At 45.2% G+C, this 21,591-nt stretch overlaps 1 protein-coding gene and 1 long non-coding RNA gene across 4 annotated transcripts in view; one reads left to right on the top strand and one right to left on the bottom strand.

Annotated features, from left to right (window-relative positions):
* LOC135907326 (uncharacterized) overlaps positions 1 to 21,591 on the top strand; it is a 240,408-nt gene that overhangs the window by 142,287 nt on the left and 76,530 nt on the right. The window lies entirely within an intron of this gene.
* The window catches only part of LOC135907323 (uncharacterized), a 175,118-nt gene that overhangs the window by 122,616 nt on the left and 30,911 nt on the right, over positions 1 to 21,591 (bottom strand). The window contains exon 1 of one of the 2 annotated variants that reach the window (XM_065439003.2): positions 3,526 to 3,895. The exons of the other annotated variant lie outside the window; for it this stretch is intronic. Within the exon in view, the coding sequence (XP_065295075.1) occupies positions 3,526 to 3,556 (31 nt within the window). The 5' untranslated portion in view covers positions 3,557 to 3,895. Of the gene's footprint in view, positions 1 to 3,525; positions 3,896 to 21,591 lie in introns of those variants that run through there. 2 annotated transcript variants of the gene reach the window in all.

Raw genomic sequence — 21,591 nt, 5'->3', positions numbered from 1 at the left:
ACGAATTACGCCTCCTTCAGACCCATATCTCTGCTTAGCTGCGTAGGGAAGCTATTCGAAAAAATGATCTACAAACGACTAAATTGGTTCCTGGAAACTGCAAAAGTTTACCCGGAGGAAATGAATGGCTTTCGGCAAAATAGATCCGCAATTGATAATGTCATTGCCTTGGTTTCATCACTTGAAGAGGAATTGGTCTCTGGAAACATACCTACTGCATTATTTTTAGACATTAAGGCAGCATATGATTCGGTATATCATACAGCGATACTTGACGCTTTGGAAACTCTTGGTCTTGGAGGACGGCTCTACGCATGGATTGCAGACTATCTTCAAGGACGCCAACTTTTCATGTGTACCCCGGATGGCCCCACAGCGCTTTATGCCGTCGAGAAGGGAGTGCCACAAGGAGCTGTGTTAAGCCCGGTATTATTTAATTTAGTCCTCATCCATCTGAAAAGAAACCTGCCCCCTGGCGTCAAAATCACACTGTATGCGGACGACATCTGCATTTGGAGTGCGGCACGTTCCCGCAGTACCACCCAACAACGCCTCCAGAGAGCCCTAGCAAATATATCGGCCTACCTAAATCCAAGGGGTCTGAAATTGTCCCCCGACAAAAGCGTTGCCATGGCTTTCACGCGGAGGCGTATGGAAAAATACCCACTAGTGTTGGGTGGTCGCGCCCTTCCATACGTCAAGACGCAAAGGTTTCTTGGAGTGACGATCGATAGGAACCTCACATGGTCGCCCCAAGTGAAAAAACTGAGTGAGAAGATTTCCTCGGCGTCGCACGTATTCCGATTTTTAGCCGGATCACAGTGGGGCAGCAACTGTCGATCAATGGTGCTCCTCCATAAGGCCTACGTCGACGGAACACTACGATATTACCTCCCGATCCTGCACAAAGTGTCTCCCACAAGCAAGAGAAAACTCGAGGCAGCACGAAACAACTGCCTTCGCGTATGTCTTGGCCTTCCGAAGGGGTCGTTCCGCTCAGGGACTGTAGCAGAAGCCGGATGCCTGCCTCTGGAAGTGCTCTGTTCGCAGGAGACACTTCGGATACACCTCCGCCACGTCATTCATACGAAGACTCACTTTTTAAAGGATATTTCCAGAACCTGTGCTACATCTAGCTTTGGGCAGGCCGTCGGAAGCATATCTATTTCGATTCCTGCTCAGGCGTCACAAATTATGCCGCGAAACATTTCACCATGGACACTGTCCCCACTGGAAATCGTGCCATACATACCTGGAATCAGTGCGAAAAAGAAAATGCCTCAAGCAGCGACTTATCAGATGGCTTTAGAATATATGCACAAAGAATACGCAGCCGCAACGCACATTTTCACAGATGGCTCTACAACCCCACATCGTTCATCATGCGGACTTTTTGTTCCCTCTACAGGGCAACGATTCTCGTTTCGTCTTGAGCGAGCGACATCATCTACTTCAGCGGAGCTATATGGCATTAAGGAGGCCCTTGTGTATGTACTTCGACAGCAGCCGCCAAAGACATGGGTGATTTTCACAGACTCAAAAGCAGCCCTACAAAGTATGTGGAACAGGCACAAGCGTAGCAATAATCAACCAGCAGCATTTGACATTGCATATCTTCACCACAGGGCTAAGATTGCTGGGCATTGCATAAAGTTTCAGTGGATACCTGGCCATGCCGGCATTTCGGGAAATGAAAGAGCGGACGAAGCTGCCAGAAATGGACTCCAATACCGCAAATTCAGAAGAACATATTTTACAAAAGCCGACGCTTCAACCATGGCAAAAAAAATATGCCTATCAAGAAAAAGACCGCATCTTGAATCTGCCGCTTCACCAAGACAACTTCCTACGTTACATTGACCCAGAAATGAGACCGAAAATTCCACGACCACTTCCTCGACACTTAGAGACATTGTACCATCGTCTTCGACTGAAAGTGGCATACACGAACAATTATCTGTACCGCATAGGACTTACCACTAGCCCATACTGTGATAACTGTCGCAACTTAGAGACAATTGAGCACGTATTACTAGATTGCCCCGCGTACCGCGACGAGAGACAATTTTTTGAGCACCAAATGGACATGATTTGCCCCGAACCGTTAACGTTACCGACCATCTTAGGTCCAATGCCCGGCCCCTCAAAACAGCGACGGGTTTTGGATTTATTGTTCAAATACCTGACAGAAATTGGTCAAATAGGAAAGCTTTAAGAATTGCATCCTTCCTATACAAAAGCCTAAATTTGCCCGCCATGTCACCTGTAAAAATTAGTATCAGGTCCAGTCGGACATTTCATATTTATTTTTATCCTTTTTTTTTTCTCCCACTCTTATCTGGAATCTTTTAATCCCATTCCCCATCCCTATACAGAGTAGCATGCCAGCGGTTATATACGCGCCGGCAAAATTCTCTGTTTTTCTAATAAAGAGCCCCCTCTCTCTCTCTCTCTAAAGCGAAAATTTGCCAACATTTCCCTCTAGCAACAAGTTTATGTTACCTGGCATGCTGACTACCCGAAGAGTTGTGGAAAAAAGATGTGCACACGCTAGAGTACGGGTCGCTTTTCTGGAATCTCGTGATGTTCCACAAACAGCTAAGGGCGCTGACACTATGCAATATTCATTTCGTCTTTATTTTTCCATTCTAAATGACGAGTCGTTTGGACTTGGACTCTCCACTTCCAACTCTTGTGTTCTTACGCAATCGCCACACCCGTTGCAATGCGCAAATGAATCTAAGCCGGTTTACTCCATTTGGGTGCCGCCTGCTTTTACTAGCTACATGCGATGGCACTGCTGCCCGTCCCCGCTCTCCCCAGTGCAGCCCGCATTCATCCTTTAAATTAGGTTACGATTAGGGCAAGAATTAGAGGTATTTCTCACTGAGTGAAAGAGTACAGAGAGCCCGTGAACGGCGCAGTCGTCAGTGCAATGACGGCGCGAGCAGCAGGCTTGCTTCTCCGAACTTGTGGCACCTTCCTTTTACTTTGTCCCGTTCACTTCCTTTCTGTGAGTATTGAGCGCGTTTTATTGTAGAAAAAGATGTAATAGAATGGCGAGAAGGCGACAGAAGTGGTCATAGGTCATAGTGGCCTTAACCAACTCATTGCACTTCAAGTTAAGATCGCGCGTATGCACCTTCATCTTTCTTCTTGTTTTATTTTTTAGTAATTAGGCACACTAAATAGTGCTGAATACAATATTAATTATTTATTAATTTCTTTATTTATCAGTTTAGCTTTTTGGGCTTTTTGGTGCATGGTTTGAATAGCATCGAGTAGCTCTCAAAGGACGAGACAGTAAAAAGCAGACACGAACGAACAGTACAACGGCTGACTTCGAGCAAATCTTGTTTTTCCTATACCTCATTTTTATACGCCCCGAAGACCATATCACTTAGTCAGCCGGTATCACCACCTCAGAAAATCTAAATCTTTATCGCAGAGGAACATGGAAGGTGTGCTCGCACGTGTGCGTCCTGCTCTGCTTATCTGTTCAGCTTCGATGGTCTCTCAACTTACCCTGTCTTTGTTTCTTCATATGACAGCACATTTATCAAGCAACGGCTTGCAAGTTTTTCATTCGCCCGTATCCGATATTGCGAGCATGTTCCATATGGCACTCAAGCATCTACCGGTCGGTCCGATATAGTGGTTTCCGCAAGACGAGGGAATCTGCTTCACGACACCTTCATCGCAAGGGACTTGAGGTTTCTGATGCCGGACCACGCATCCTCGCACATTATTGCCAGCTTTTCTTGCACGATGTGCCAAATTGCTTCGTGGTCGAGAACACGACGCTTGCATTCGCCCGTTGCCAAGTTTTACACTTCACGTACCTTGAGATGAAAGCGTCGTGTGCCGGATTCCCCTTGTCGTGCGGAAACCACTATGTCGGACAGATCTTTAGGGGCTTAAACGAGCGCCTTATGGAACATGCTCACCATATCAGATAATGGCGGTGGGGAACAGTTGCTGAGCACATCCTTTCCTGGAGTCGAAAACATGCGAGGCGTTTTTTTGATAAATGAGCTGTCATAGGAAGACGCGCCGACTGGGTAGCTCGTGAGATCGTTGAAGCTGAGAAGATAAGCAGAGCAGGATGCACACGTGTGAGCACGCCTATTTTTCTCCGCGATAAAGAGTTATCGTTTCCGAGGTGCTGATACCGGTTCACTAAGTGATGTGTTCTTCAGGTGTAAAAAAAAAATGATGTATAGGAAAAATAAAATCTGCTGAAAGTTAACGGTCGTGCTGTTAGTGCGTGTCTGGCTTTTACTTTCTCGTCCCCTGCGCGGTTATTCGTTGCTGCTCAAATATTTAGTTAGTTGGTTGGTTAGTTGAGATATTTTTCTTGCAGTAACCTATGCACTCATAGGCCAAAATGTTTTGGGTGGTATGTACATCAAATGTAGTGACAGCAACATAGAAAAAAAAAGATATCAGTAAAAGCGTCCATTCCAAGCACAAAAAGATGCAAGTGTCGGGCAATATAAATCAGCGGCTAACAATAATTATACTACAGTAGGCGCAAAAGAAACAGCTTTGCGGGCAAGCACGCTGAACACTGTAGAACACTGTAACGCGCTTCCAGTGTTCATGCTATAGCGTATGTGAGACCATTCAAGTAAGGCTGGCACGAGTAGAAGAAATCTAAATAAAATGAGACAAATATTTCGAGTTTTTCTGTGAAGAAAGGCACTAAAAAACGGTATACTTTAACGCTGTAGGTAGCCATTGGTAGTCACACAGGATATTACGTTGAAAGCTTCGCTTCCGTTACTTGTTATTCCAAAGCTGCTCTTGCCCGACTTCCTGGATTATTAACATGAATGTTCCCAATATTAGGTTACATGTAGGCTCTCATCATCACTAGGTCATATTTTACCACAAAATCTAACGCCTAAAGGGTTTGTTTTTATGTGGCCACCTACTCCAGGCTTATAAAAAAATCACTCCCTATTTCCGTACCTACGATCCTTGACCGGCGTAAATTACCTTGCCGCACGCATTAGTCATGATAAGAAACACGTCCCAAGTTAAAAATGTCAAAACACGCCTCTATAAATAAAACCGGTGAGTCAACCAAGATAGCTCTTCGTGATATCGTTCAATAATTCAGAACCAATGCTACAGCATAGCGGAAGTACTTAGCCATATGAAGTAAATGTGCACGTCGTTTGGGGGCTATATACAGTAACACAACGTTGGAGAGGAAAATGAGGATGTGCCATTCGGTCGGCGAGTATTAGGAAGACACAATATAGCACTCTCAAACATTGCCACTTTCTGTGCAATAACAGAAGCGCAGTTCCGTCTTAGCTGTTGACGTTCTCGGTTGTCGGTAGGAAAGCAAACGCGAATGCGCTATCTGCCTCGTATGAGCGTGAATAACGTCGACGAAAAAGAAAAAAAACAAAAAGACGAAATTGGCGACACAGCTCGAATAATCTGCATTTATATAGTCGGACCGTGTGCTTAGAGTGGACCCCTCAATGGCATGTACAAGCGCTCACTGGATCCGAAGTACCTTTCTGTTGTACGATGTCTTTTTTAGGAATAGTTTCTCCTGCGCACACCATGAATCGCACCTTGCAAGGAAGCCCAGAGTGCCGCGTCCATTTATAATGACAGTTGAAGCGCCAGTACGGATGAAAAGAACGGAAGGATTTAGTTTGACTCAGTTGGTAGTTGCGCAGAACGAGGCGGGGGATGGGGGGCAGTGTGCTTGTAAACTTATACGCACATTGCGGCCCTCGCGGAGGAAAACACCGTTTTACGAACGTGTCTACTTTGAATAGTATATGGGAGACCGTTTCGAATTTAAAAATGGTGGAACTTGACAACAAGAACGGATATCGGGGAGAGTTTGTAAGAATCTATGCTCGACTTGAGAGTTGACGAAACTTGCCAGATGGACGTTTACGTGCGAAACGCACCAAATATTCAGAGTCTGCCTGGTAGTAGCACGCGCGGCCTGGTTGTTCAGCGGCCAGGAAGTTGTGCTGGTGAACGCGATGTCGCAGGTTCGATTTCTCTTCAATTGGTTTGCATTCCTATCGAGCAAACGGTAAAAGTGCTTCTTGGCGGTAGTCTAGAGGGACCGCAGGTGGACAAAAATATGCAGCAGCACTCGCTATATTTCTTTGAAATGTTAAATGGCATCCACCGAAAAATTCATTGCCAAGAAATCTTCGGCGTCGAGGAATTTGTCGTATGCCGTTCGCAGCGTAAGCATATAACGACAACAAAATTGTACAATTGTCGTAAAAAACAAATAAACATGACTATAGTTTTTTCACAGACGAAACGCAGTAGTCGTCCGTCCGAAATAAGTCAGCTAACTTTCACTGCCACACCATTTACGAAAAGGAAGGATACTAATACGTCGTGACGTCAAAAAGATTCCATGCGCTCGTAATTTAATTGATCTGCTCTACTAAATGTGCGCTCGGCTGGTAAATGTATGCGATTCGATACAATGCCTTCTTGATCAAGATACCACGTTAGATAAGACATGAAAGTTTAGTGCTAAACGCCACTTAGCTTACTAAGAGTCTTGTAATACGAGCCCTACTAACTTAAACATAATGTCAATGCATCATCAGGACCACATCTACCTGTAAGACGGAACGCAATGCATTAGAGGTAATGCTGAAAACTTGATGAGTGCTTGTCTTTCTGACGCGACCGACACGTTGCTTCGCCAGCACACTACATCTTCAGGGCAGGAAAGAAATAAAACAGGATTATGGGGAAGCTTTCCATTATCGAGATGCCGGTGAAGGCGAAACGATATTCGACGTGGCATTGCACCGTCGCTTTCGCTTAGTGGTGGCGGCCCTCCGATAAACGGCCGGACTAATCGAGACCGAAGCCGCACTTTCCATCACTGACCGTGGGACGGCGCTCGCAGCGTCAATATTTTAGCGCACCGAGAACGGCGCCGGAGCGCAGCGGCGTTCGCGGATAGAAGACGCAAAGCGACGTTCTTTCGCTGCGTCATCGTGGGACAACAGGAGGGTAATCGTATCACGAGCGCATCGGTCGGCAAACGGGCGAACGTCTCCTTCGCAATCATCTCGCGCAGACAATATTTTAAAGTACAAGCTATGTGAAACGGAGACGGGCAGTGCGCAGCGAGTCGCCAGGAACGCTGCAGTGAAGAAGCGTCGGTAATTTGTTGCTTGGACCGTTACGCGGGATTTATTGTTTTATGAAGGCGCAAACCCGCATACTTTTGGTACTTGTAGTTGCTGCGCGCGAGTCCCGCGGGCTGATCCTGAAGCTACAAGCAAGCGTTCGTCAGAGATGAAAGTGATAAACAAAGAAAATTCACATCGCAATACACCGTGGCATCCCGAACGAATAAGAACTTTTCTTAGTGCCCCGCATAACTTTTTCGTCTGCAATTTTAAAACACGTCATTACAACGGACTGGAGGAATCTACTTTGAATGCTCGTTCGCCATGTTTTCTATGGCTTTTTTTATATTTTTTTGACAATGGTAGAGGCCAGACGTCGCCACATGAGGGTTGTTGTTCATCTTAAGTGCTAGCCACAATAGTAATAGGATTCGCATTAACCAGCTGCCAGGTGGTCGTTGCTATGAGCACAAGGCAGATATTGTTAGCGTAAACAGGCAGAGGTAGTTCTGCAACCAGTTTGGACGCAACCATGCATCGAGATAATCGAAAAAATCCATCGTTCAAGCACTCCGTACAGATATTTAACCAGCAAAGCTGAAACGTGTGGCCCGACGCTTATCTCTGGTTTAATCCCAACAGTTCACTAAACGACTACTTGGTAAGCTGCCGCATCCTTGGTACGCAGTTGCTGCTTGCCATCGGCTCCACGAGCTTGTTCTTGTGCCTGAGCTGCAGCATGGGCAAGGCTTAGACGAGCTCCTTCCTGAGTCTGCTCGCAGCCTTGTTGGTCGGAAGCTGCCTCCTCCTCAGGAGTACGTATCAGGCGAACTCTGCTCGTTTCAGAGCCGGAAAGAAACTTTTTTGCGTTCGCTCAGCTGCGACAGGGGGAAATGACGTCACTACTCGCGCAGCCACTCGCGCGCCTCTTTCTTTTTTCGCTCATGCGCGTAGGGTTGCGCCGGAGCATTTTTTGGCGCACAGGCAACAGACGGATGGACGAATCAGCTAGCCATATACAGCTTCACTGTGAAAGTCGCATAAATCAGATGCATTATCGTGTTACCGGAAAACCTTTCACATGAGCAAGTACGGAGTGCGCATACTATCATCTTGACGAAGGAAAAGTAGTTCACAAAGGCCCACTTGGTACTTGGGGAACCAGATACAAGCGCAAACGTTTATGTAGCCGTCGGCGTAATTGAATGTGTATTAGTGCTAGGCACCAAGCAATATTTTTGCCTCCCATGTGTCGGTTGCGTTCATTGTCTCCGGACATACGCATGCACCTCCCGCCTTGATTACCACGACGTGAACAGACCATGCTCTGCCGTCTGTGGCTAGGCGTTACCATTACAAACGCCTATGCTTTCCTCATAGGAATTGCCAACAGCCCCACGTGCGACACATGTAACATCGACGAGATGCTTGCACACATTAACTGTGTCTGCCCGCGATACAGTGCTGAGAGACAAGTGATGTGCAGAGTACTGGACCAGTTGGACAATCATCCGCTTTCAGAACTAAAAGCTTCAGGCCAATGCTCCGAAAGAACATCCGCGTTGAAGGCCTTACTCGCGCTGGTAAGGTTCTAGCGGTCTACGGGGCTTCACGACAGACTCTAAGAATGCCGCCCCTTACCGCTATGAAGTGTACGCGCTTTGTTCGTGCTTGTCTCCCTTTCTATCTCCCCCTTCTACTTTGTTTCTCTTTTTATCCCTCTTAACCATTCCCCCTGCACAGGGTAGCCAACAGGAACTACCTCTGGTTAACCTTCCTGCCTTTCCCTGCATTATTTTCTCTCTCTCTCTCTCTTAGCCTCCCAGGAAACTGCCTTTCTAGGTGTCTCTAACGCTATCCTCACTGCCCAGTGAAGGCGACGGTGTTTCTGCGCAACAGGTCGGAATATAGTTTGGAGTGAAACGAATCTGCAACCATGTTCTTACAAATATGATGCAACAGAGCTGCTTGATGGCCTAGTTGGTGCTTGCTAAAAGACATGTTTTTTGCCGCAATTGAACACTCACAAAAGAAAGATACATAAAGACAACACAGTTGGAAGTGCCGCCTGAGTTGTCTTTATGTGTCTTTCTTTTGTGAGTGTTCAATTGCGGCAAAAAACATGTCCTTTAGCATGTTCTTGCAAGACTGCAGATCGCGATCTATACGTGACAGGTAGCAAGACCATGACAAAGATGCTCGTGGGTTTGAAACCTATATGTGCGTCGCACATTGTTAAAAAAAAGAACTTCAGCAATTCAAGCAGTAAAGGAACCTATGCTAAAGGAGGTAGTGCATTTCAATTGCGCTAAGGTGAATCACTTTGAGAAAGGTGTTTGAAAGAATGCCCTGGCGCCTTAGAATACTGCGACCGTTAATATAAGGACGTTCTAAGGTAAATTTTCTTCCTCAATACCAGTGCTCGATTCTCTCCAGCGGGGGAGTTTTGTCTCACGCTGTAGGATCCCACCACTCCGCTGCGGGATAGTGCTCGCGATGTACATGACAAAACTTGTTTGCAATAGCCACTGCTTCGCTGGCGCCCAAAAAAGGCTGAATGTACTCTGAATTATCAATACTGTTGTGTCGGTAGCTGTCACTACAGCGATGATAACACGAGCGACCTGATACCGTTGCTGAAGTTCCGCCTCTCTTGTAGAAAATGGTGTGAGAAAAAGTAGATCGCAACGCAGACGCGCAGATGGAAACACGCACAAGATGTGAAGGCGGCGGCAGCAGCAGCGGTAAAATATAAAAAAACGGATAAATAAAAGAATGCTACGCAAAGCTGTTTGCACGGTGTCACAATGGTGTCACGCTTGAAGGTGTTTTGTTGGCCATATTTTACGTGGTGGGTGCGGATCAAGCACTATCGTCTCTGACATTGTGAGTTTGTGCAAACGATAGTCACGTATAGCTATATATGCCTGCGCAATGTCCAGTTAAGCCCGCTTGCCGTTTCACCACTTCCACAGCTGTAATACAGCAGTACTTTCTATGCATATCCAGGTTGTTGTAATTACTCCGTAAAATCTCATGCATAACAATGTGCGTTACTGAAACTTTATTGACCAGCGGTCGACCTTTCGTTTCCTTCTTCTGAAGTCCTTAGTTTCGTGTTAGGGCGACGATGTACTTACTAAAATAAAAGCAGCTTTTTCTTTAAGGTAAAATTGCAATATACCGAACGAAAACGGCGACCAACAGAAAGTGCACGATTTCTTGTGAACGTCAAGAGACTACATTCGATGTGCTTTTGAGGTATCAAATGTGCCAGTCCTATAGAAGCGTAAAACGGAAAAAGAGAAAGAAAAAAGTGGGAGAGTGTATCATTAGACACTGCGCGTCGTGTATCAGACGCCTCGGACTAATTATCAGTAAAATTCTTTGGCACATCCGCTATGACAGAGGCTGTTGACTAAACGGGCCATCACATCCAATCAGCGGTCATGAAACGCCGAGGCAGCAACTGTAGCTGACGGGAGCCATCTCTCACAGGCACTTGGCTTTCGGCGTCGTTCGTTAAGTGATAGCCTCCGCTCCCATTTCTATAATAACTTCAGGCAAGTCCCATAGCCGAATATAGCGGCAGTGCGTCCGCGCTTGCGCTAACGTATATATCGTTAAATTAAAAAGCAGATCGCGACTTTTTCCGAGTAAACGCCACATGCTTGTCAAGAGCAGGGCGGGATGCGTGACAGCACTTCGCCATTTTGCCACTTCACTTCGTCGCACTAAAAATGAAGACGCTATCGGCGACGCGTCAACACAAAACTGCAATCCCGAAGCCGATACTATCACGACTGTAGACATTTCGGGAATTGTTGTCGCACCGAAAATGCGAGGTGCTCTTCCGGTAAAGTAGCGCCACGTGTAAAAGCAAACATTGACATCTGTACGGAATGATTACGAAAACATCAGAAGGGGAAATTCGAAATGCGCGGAGGATGGGAACGAGATCTCCGAGTCAAAGAAGAAAACAATAAAGAATAAACGGCGCTTGCCGATGTATTGAATATTCATCATCGCGACCGCATAGAGGGACAACTTTATTGCCTTTAAAATATGCGCGAAACTGCCGGAGAGGTTTCCGTTCTTGCCGCTATTTGCAGTCCGGCCTGTTCCGGACCACGTGTGGGTTTGGATAACGCATAAAATGAGTGTGAAAACAAAAGGTAACTGAGAAAGCTGGCGGTCACAATCGATTTAAACGGGTAATAAAACATAGTCGAACTTCGTATGGCTGTCCCACGCGAAAAATTGCGAGAGAGCATGGCGTCGGGAAACCACAACAGCACGGGCTAGATAGAAGCGACGGCAATTAAGAATATTGAGCCCGGTCGTCGTCACAGTCAGCAAGGCACTAGCGTGGCGGTGATGAAATACGTGTCGTGTCGAACGCATAGTCTGTCCTGCTGGGTAATGCATTCTAGGAATGTTTGGAAGTCTGCAGGCTTTTTTTGCGCTTGGTCGCTGTTTGAAAAAAACAGCGGGCGAGCGCTTTTCCCAACGCCGCAACGAACGAACGGAGGATCCAGCTCAGCGAAAACAAATTAGCGAATGCACCAGCATTTTACATTGCAATGGAGGGATCACGCCATTTGCTTGTGCCAATATGCATTATAAACTTGGCTGTCATGAAGGAGAACATAAATGTGACGCGCAATGCCGTGAAGCACCCAGAGAAATGGGCTTGGTAGTAAAAAAGAAGCTGGCGGACTATCGAAAAGTGCCAGTTCCTTTTGACTTCTTTGCCACTTTCTCTTGAACGCAACATGTTATAAATAGGTGAAATATAATGCGTAAACAGATTGTTCATAGCTATTGTCGTGGTAATCGAAGGAATTAAACATCAAGCTTTTAAGTTCTTAGTGCCGCAGTTTTCGGTTTACAGTTAAAGAAGCTCCCAACACTTGCTCCCGGGAAATGCTTGGTCTTTTGATGGTCGTTGCTTGGGCAGTTGACTGAACTGCTTAATGTCGATCAGAGCATTATTTCACCATTGTTTTGAGGTTCTCACTACTCGACGCCACACTACAGTATGGCTCGAAAGAGACAGAAAGAAGATCACAGATGGAAGGGAAATTCATCTGCAGTATAGAAACAACACAACTATTACTACGTAGCCAACGTTTCGGCCAAGGTATTTGCCTACATCATGTGAACATGTGAACATGCCCGGTCTCGTACGCTCAAGGTTGAATATTCTCTTCTTTGTTCATCTTTTTATAGATGCCGTGAAGAGTGGGGACTTGCCTAGCTTTCGGGAATTCATGTTCGAATGTCAATAGATGACCTTCGTAAATCGTGGACGAGGTTATCGAGCACATCTCCCATCCTGCTCCTGCTTCAGCACCTTAGTACTTTCTCAATAGACGACATTTCGCCGAAGCTATGTTCAGCGAAGCACCGCTCAACTGGCTTTTCATGGAACATTAAGCGTCAGAGGTGGTGCGTCTGGTACGAGGAATTTATTGCATACATAAGTTTACTGATTGGTTATCACTTTAAGACGCGCCCTTCAATTTATCATAAAGTGTAAATCAGTGATAGCAGTGACACGCTCGAGCTACTTCTTTTGCTACTAGAGAACACTAAACCACCATTGAGCAATGCGTTTCAGCCAAGGCAGTGTTGCTCGTGAGTAAACAGCATCTTGCTTACCCTACACTTAGCCTGAACTTACCCTATATCTTACTTACCCTATAGGATTACCCTATACAAGCCTGGTGGCCCTCCAGTAACTCATCATCATCATCAGCCTGGTTACGCCCACTGCATGGCAAAGGCCTCTCCCATACTTCTCCAACAACCCCGGTCATGTACTCATGGTGGCCATGTCGTCCCTGCAAACTTCTTAATCTCATCCGCCCACCTAACTTCCTGCCTCCCCCTGCTACGCTTCCCTTCCCTTGGAATCCAGTCCGTTACCCTTAATGACCATCGGTTATCTTCCCTCCCCATGACATGTCCTGCCCATGCCCATTTCTTTCTCTTGATTTCAACTAACATGTCATTAACTCGCGTTTGTTCCCTCACCCAATCTGCTCTTTTCTTATCCCTTAACGTTACACCCATCATTCTTCTTTCCATAGCTCGTTGCGTCGTCCTCAATTTAAGTCGAACTTTAAGTAACTCACAAACACACAAATACCTGAACGCTCTGGTGCACTCGCTTAAGACACAGCGACCTCTCTCATCATCTTTAGCTGTACTCTGAACCCTGTATAGTGTTGGTGCACGCCTCGGCATCACTTGTTTCGTTCCTTTTTCTGTTCTTTCTGCCTGCCTCTCCCTCTCTGAGTGTTGGGTAGCAAGCAACGTTCAACCTGATAAACTTTACTTCTCTCCTTTTCTGTCTCTTTCTATGTTTTGCACCGGCAAATGCTTTGTCGAGAAAGAATTTCGACAATCTTCCCTTACAACATGGCAGACTTAATGACATGCATCTTGACGAAGCCCCTTTGCATCAAACGACCATTGTTATAGCGAAGTGCATAGAGTGCAACAAGAGTTTCATGAAAAGCGCAACTGATGTGTGGACATGTTTGGAACGCACATAAAAAAGTAATGAACACTAGAAAATGCTTGTTTCTTTTTACTTCCTAGGCCTGAAGCCCAACGCATTTTATCATCTTTCGAGGCACCATCAAAGGCCTATGCAAATCACTCATACTTGTTCAGGATCGACCATAAGCAACGACTTTAAAAGTTGAGGCAACGTATATGTTGAGGCAAGGTTGAGGCATGGGCCACTCTCCCCTAACGCAATGGAACTGATGAGTTTCAGTTTACTTTTTTCACTTCACTTGAAAACGAAATTAGCTCGTTATACGTGGGAAATTATCTCAACATTGAAGAATGCACCCTAACTTATGCTTTGTAGGCCCAATTCGCCTTGATTTTCGGCTGCACTCTTGAATTATGCTTGAACAGTATGCCTCGCCGCAACAGTTGACCCACTACAGATGTCTCAGCTGAAGAAGTAGTTCATCGCAAGTAAGAATCAAATGCAATAATGAAATTTATGGAAAAGAAACATTCACTGTCTCAGGAATGCCTATTTTAGATTATCAATAAACTTTGCTAATTGAGAATCATAATCAGCATTAAAAGCTTTGCTTACATTGCTGCTACCTAAGTAATGAAGTAACAGCATCTCATTGTTTTTGATAAGACATAGTAAATAAGGATGAAAAGTTACTATCTGTCTAGGACGTGACTAATGAAAAATTCTACATTTACTCTCGTCATTCTATGTGTTTACGGTATAATCATTTGCAGAGTGGAGGATGAACTGCTACGGAGTCCCTTTTGTCCTCGCGCTAATAATTTTGAAATAAAAAAAAATTTTAAAATTAATGCCAGAACTTCCTTTGAGCGGATTAAGAGCGCACGGAATATAAAATGTGTTTCAGCGCATTAATGCTCACTTCCGTCGGCGAGGCTTTATATTTTTGACGCAAGCTCTCATCGGTTCTTTCTTTATCCAAAGTCTATCTGTCTATATATGGTAACTTACCCTGGGCCACTACTGACAGGAATATTCTTATGCAGGAACTTTTCGTAACACCCGATACAAGCCAATCATGCTCTCGTATGTAGTATTAGCTAGAGTAGCCGCGGCCAAACACGAGGGGCACTCACGAATAAAAAGGAGCCACCGTGAATGAGGCGCTTATTTCGCTCAACAGTGATTGGGAATGTTTGAACTACGAAGGAAATAACCGTAAACGAAACTGCCGCAGCTACGCTCAAGAAAACTCATATATATATATATATATATATATATATATATATATATATATATATATATATATATATATATATATATATATCATCAGCCTGGTTACGCCCACTGCAGGGCAAAGGCCTCTCCCATATTTCTCCAACGACCCCGGTCATGTACTAATTGTGGCCATGCCGTCCCTGCAAACTTCTTAATCTCATCCACCCACCTAACTTTCTGTCGCCCCCTGCTACGCTTCCCTTCCCTTGGAATCCAGTCCGTAACCATTAATGACCATCGGTTATCTTCCCTCCTCATTACATGTCCTGCCCATGCCCATTTCTTTTTCTTGATTTCAACTAAGATGTCATTAACTCGCGTTTGTTCCCTGACCCAATCTGCTCTTTTCTTATCCCTTAACGTTACACCTATCATTCTTCTTTCCATAGCTCGTTGCGTCGTCCTCAATTTGAGTAGAACCCTTTTCGTAAGCCTCCAGGTTTCTGCCCCGTAGGTGAGTACTGGTAAGACACAGCTATTATACACTTTTCTCTTGAGGGATAATGGCAACCTGCTGTTCATGATCTGAGAATGCCTGCCAAACGCACCCCAGCCCATTCTTATTCTTCTGATTATTTCTGTCTCATGATCCGGATCCGCAGTCACTACCTGCCCTAAGTAGATGTATTCCCTTACGACTTCCAGTGCCTCGCTCCTATTGTAACTGCTGTTCTCTTCCGAGACTGTTAAACATTACTTTAGTTTTCTGCAGATTAATTTTTAGACCCACTCTTCTGCTTTGCCTCTCCAGGTCAGTGAGCATGCATTGCAGTTGGTCCCCTGAGTCACTAAGCAAGGCAATATCATCAGCGAATCGCAAGTTACTAAGGTATTCTCCTTTAACTTTTATCCCCATTTCTTCCCAATCCAGGTCTCTGAATACCTCCTGTAAACACGCTGTGAATAGCATTGGAGAGATCGTATCTCCCTGCCTGACGCCTTTCTTTATTGGGATTTTGTTGCTTTCTTTATGGACGACTATGGTGGCTGTGGAGCCGCTATAGATATTTTTCAGTATTTTTACATATGGCTCGTCTACACCCTGATTCCGTAATGCCTCCATGACTGCTGAGATTTCTACAGAATCAAATGCTTTCTCGTAATCAATGAAAGCTATATATAATGGTTGGTTATATTCCGCACATTTCTCTATCACCTGATTGATAGTGTGAATATGATCTATTGTTGAGTAGCCTTTACAGAATCCTGCCTGGTCCTTTGCTTGACAGAAGTCTAAGGTATTCCTGATTCTATTTGCGATTACCTTAGTAAATAGTTTGTAGGCAACGGACAGTAAGCTGATTGGTCTATAATTTTTCAAGTCTTTGGCGTCCCCTTTCTTATGAATTAGGATTCGCAAACTCTACCAATAACTCCCCCCTGATATTCCTAGTGCCTATGCCATATTCCCCCACTGCCTTGTCTCCAGCCTGCTTTTTGCCTACCTTGGCATTAAAGTCACCCATTAGTATAGTGTATTTAGTTTTCACTCTACCCATCGCCGATTCCACGTCTTCATAGAAGCTTTCGACTTTCTGGTCATCATGACTGGATGTAGGGGCGTAGACCTGTACAATCTTCATTTTGTACCTCTTATTAAGTTTCACAACAAGACCTGCCACCCTCTCGTTAATGATATAGAATTCCTGTATGTTACCAGCTATATCCTTATTAATTAGGAATCCGACGCCTAGATCCCTTCTCTCTGCGAAGCCCCGGTAGCACAGGACGTGCCCGCTTTTTAGCACTGTATATGCTTCTTTTGGCCTCCTAACTTCGCTGAGCCCTATTATATCCCATTTACTGCCCTCTAATTCCTCCAATAGCACTGCTAGACTCGCCTCACTAGATAACGTTCTAGCGTTAAACGTTGCCAGGTTCATATTCCAATGGCGGCCTGTGTATATATATATATATATATATATATATATATATATATATATATATATATATATATATATATATATATATATATATATATATATATATATATATATATATATATATATATATATATATGTGTATATATATATATATATATATATATATATATATATATATATATATATATATATATATATATATATATGAGTTTTCTTGAGCGTAGCTGCGTATTTCCTTCGTAGTTCAAACATTCCCAATCACTGTTAAACGAAACTGCCGCAGCTACCCTCAGCAAAACTCATATATATATATATATATATATATATATATATATATATATATATATATATATATATATATATATATATATATACGTATACGTGTGTGTGTGTGTGAATACGTGTGTGTGTGTGTGTGTGCACATTGTACGCCTAGGTGCGCATATGATCTACGCCAATGGCGGAATTAACATTTCACGATACCTCTTTTTCTTTGCTTCCCGATCTTAACTCGTCAAGCGAGGCACGTGGCAGCAACTAAAAAAATAAACACACACATTTCTGAGCTAGATGTGACGTGCCAGTGCCTGAACGGCGTTGCCCAGGGTCACCAAAGTTTAACGTTTAACCGGTAGTATGCGCTGGCAAGGGTCGACTGCACTCTCGGTGAGACGAATATTTGAGCTAGAGAGCGTCATTCTGGCGTTGCGCGCGTCCTTCCCCCTCACTTCTGTGTGCATACCTTGCCCCGTGGTTCCCGCCTCTCAGGCAGCGCAGAATCCGTGAAGGCGATGCCATCGTAAACTAGCCTGCTCTATACGCCGGCATCGAGGCTAAACTAAGCCAACGCCGCTACGCTCAAACAATTTCTGTTTACTTCTGCAAACATTTGAACTTTGCAGTCTCTTTGAAACAGAACACTGTTTGATTTTGAGGCGGCTAAAAGTAACCCGGCGTGCTCCTTTACGGTCTCTACGAGCTCGATAATGTTCTTTGCAGTGAGGGAAAACAGGGATAGCTTTAACTCCACCCCCCCCCCCCCCTCTTCCAAAAGAGGGCAGTTTAGGAATAGCAACAGATTTAAAAAAAATCGTCGACGGATACGTTAATGCGTAATGCGAAATCTGGGCGTAGCCGTATACGTGTTTTCGTTTCGCGATATATTCGAGCATCGCGCCAATCACCGCACCAACTGGCAGGGCCGCGACTCGTCGCGCCATGTATAGGCAGGCCACACAGTAGCCGTTGCCCGGCAATTGCAGCTTATACAAGCGTAATCTTCACTGTGAAACGCTTGCGGCAAACGCGATACGCGAAGGCGAGCTTTCTCACGGCCGGTGCCACGCGTGGTGCACGTGAGTGTCATCAGGCGGTGCTTCAAGTAACCTTTCTTCACGCTGCCGCTGCACCCCCCTCCTTTCCCGCTTTCCTCCTGGCCCTCTCCTCGCTCTCGCCGCATTTCATCGCTCGCTGGGCTTTGCTTTCGCTCTTTCATCTTTCGCTGTGCTCGTTCGCTCAGTTACGCCAGCGAGGCAAGCCAACGCTCAGCGCAGGAACAAGCTCCTAAGAGCTGTGGTCTAAAATAACGTAAACTATAACATTAAGGATCAAAGGGCAGCCACTAAGAATAGGAGTGCTGTAAGAGGACGACGGACCGAGACTTTTGTGACGGCTAATAGAGGATGCGTGCAATGAATACGCTAGCCAATACGAAGAGAGGAAGCATGGGAAGCAGGCTACAGACGATAGAAAATGTGACAGTATGAAGGTAAAGGTTTCCTAAAAGCATGTATAGCGTTAAGGGTGACGAAAAGCCCGTTAGAATAAGGCAGAACCTTTCGCTCGCACCCCACTGCATTTATTATTGTCGTCACTGCGGTTACGCTTCTTGCAGAAATTGCGTGCACCGCGCTGCCACAGTGAGTCTCCCCATCAGAGACGGCCGCTACGCTCTCTCCCACACAAGGTGCATAGTTGAAAAAAAAAAAAAGCGGTGGTTCGTGCCCTTGAGCAGTTCCTTCCTCTGCCGTTGACACAATTTTGGGCCACTGCCTACTCGGAAAGCGGGCTGCTCCAAATTGTGCTGTGGGTCACTAAAGACTTTACACAGGGCCGCGCTCATAAGATGAGCATTTAAATAATGAAATAGCAGACGCTGCAACGAGAACACTGCAAGAACAGTAATGTTTACCAACTCTCCGTAGTGCAACTCGCGCTGGAAGTGGAGGCGTCGACCTCAATGCTGTAACGCACAATCCAGAGAGCTGAGGAAACAGTTGTCGTAGATGGATCGACATTTCGGCGAGTTGGTTCAAGATGCTCAAACGGTTGTCGGTTTGGACGCACTGCACATTTTGCGTCAACGAATTGCGCGCGCATATTCAAGCACGTGTATTCAGCTCCAGACCTGATTGGCCCCCATGGTGTTGGGAGGTATCTATGTACACGAGTTCATTGACATAGAAAGCTCCGCTGGTTAGAACGTACGCCTACTTCAAAACAGTTTACACTATGCATAGGAGCGGCTGTGCTACTCGCAACAATATAAGCCGGCTTGCACAAACAAACGAGCCAGCTCAAACACGGCATAGCCAAAGGTAGGCCAATTCTCTCAGACGCACAAAGCACAAACAAGTGAGATAGAGCGATAAAGTAAAAGGCAAACTAAAGTCGCAATGAGCTAGCCCATAGTTTTTTTGTGGGCGTGACGAGAAGAGAAAGAAAGAAGAAGGCTCATGAACTCGGGTGCTCAAAATTATTCGGGAACCCTTCATGAAATCTCATGTAGTTTCCGTGTAGCTTTGTGGCGTTAAGCCCTGGCTGTCGGTTGGTTAAACTGGATTCACGCGAAGAGCTGAATCGCTGGTTCATTCTGTCGCAGACGAACGTGGCGTGGCTCCACTTACACAAATTGGAAAGCTATGTAGACACTTTGCATGCGGCGCCCGTGTCATAACTGATATGGCGCTATTCAGCGCCGCCGAGCTACGTCAAGCTCAACTATTGAAGCAATCAGCAATCCGTCTTGACGTGTGAATCCAGCTTTATAGATGGCTTCCAATCAATCTAATACTGCCTCAAGCTTTTTCTACGTGAACAAAATGATAACGTGTAAGCTGATCTTTCTTTTTTTCTCTTCTGCACCCTTCAGAAGTCCTAATGTAATTGAGCATCCACCGCTGTGCATGCATACACATATATATGGCCCTGCCGTTAACAGCTTGTGACTGGCAACATTATTCTTAATCTGCATTGATAGCCCAGCACCAGTCGAATTGCCGCAACATGCACCATATACACGCTGCTACATGAAATGGCTTGATAGAAATGCGCACAACGCGATTCGGAACGTGCAGAAATTTAGTACTTACCACCCTTTCCTCCCCAAGATGCCTCGCGGGAAATCAATTATTGTATATTCAGCCAACCTTGTTTTGGACAAACGGCTTACTGAGCGCAGATGATCGTGTGGCTTACATTCATCAGACCCCTATAACAGGACATGAAAATGCCTGAAATTTCGTTATGCTCTTGGCTTATCCAACGGTCGTCAATAGTTTAGAGAGTTATATTTGGCGAAACTAATTTACTGGCCATCTTCGTCGCCCCGTCTTTTCTTTTTATTTTCTGGTTTAAGGTCACCATCTGTGAAATGTTCAGGAAATGGTGCGTCAGCTCTAGGAGACGGTTGTCTGCAATAAATATATTTGCTTGTTAAGAATGTGATATGTATTATCTTGCCTGCTTCTCGTTTCCAAATTACAGCTGACTTCACCGTGTTTGCTTTGCGAACAGCTAAATAGGTTAAATGTTTCACTTCGCCAGTCATCAACCTTCGTTCAACAAGCCATTAGGGTTGCGGTAAATTCGCAACACTCTGTACTCGCTGTCAACATTTCAAATCCGCAGAAATCGTAACGGGTAATGAAAAGCTTATTTCCCAGTTACTCAAAACGAGGTCTTTGAGGGGACTTCATCGCCTTCTGAAAATTTTCAGCGCCATCCTGCACGTAGTCACGCTAATAACGCTGCTCACGAATCGGCTGTCCCATGTGTGTAATAAACGGGACGTCAACATTGATGACACAGCAGCCCATAAATCAAATAGTATACCACACAGCACTATCGCATATTGTCACTTGCTTTCGGAGAGCGTACCTTTTTGGCAGGTGATAATAAAATATTGTGTACGCAGCCACATCTCATTAGAGCTTTAGCTGGTACAGAAAGGTATTAGCGCATGCGAGCGGCTAGTCATCGGAGAAGCTTACGGCAGCAGCATGGTTTGTCTCGATGCACGTGACACCATCCCTGATTCAACAACGCTTGTAGTGACATCTGGTGACGCAAAGCTTAGGCAATTATTAGGCAAAGCCACTGCTGTAGTTACCTGCCGTAATGAAAATTAACAGCTGGTATGAAGTGTTGGTAGTGAAGCAGCTTTACCGTGAAAACATTTTACGATTTTTCCCCCGACGAGAACCATCACGCAGCATTAAGGCTTTTCAAACGAATTGTAGTTCGGCGAAGCGTCGCAAGCTTTGACTATCAGCTTTGCTGTTGGCGTCTATTCCCGCAGTACTCCACTAATCCGTAAAAAGGTACTACCCTACCAATCCGTAAAAGGTAATAAATATGCGGATGAGCAAGAACAAACTGCCAGTTTCCTAATACTGGGGATAAGGACGGTGATGTAGCAACCACTAAACAAAAGGTTGCATGACACAGCAGCGTAGCGTTTTGTCGCATACGTCATGGCGCACGTTTGTCA

This window comes from Dermacentor albipictus, chromosome 10, assembly GCF_038994185.2.
Source record: "Dermacentor albipictus isolate Rhodes 1998 colony chromosome 10, USDA_Dalb.pri_finalv2, whole genome shotgun sequence".
NCBI classification, from domain to species: Eukaryota; Metazoa; Arthropoda; class Arachnida; order Ixodida; family Ixodidae; genus Dermacentor; species Dermacentor albipictus.
The sequence above is the reverse complement of the archived record's forward strand: the minus strand, read 5'-3'. Positions and strand labels throughout refer to the sequence as shown.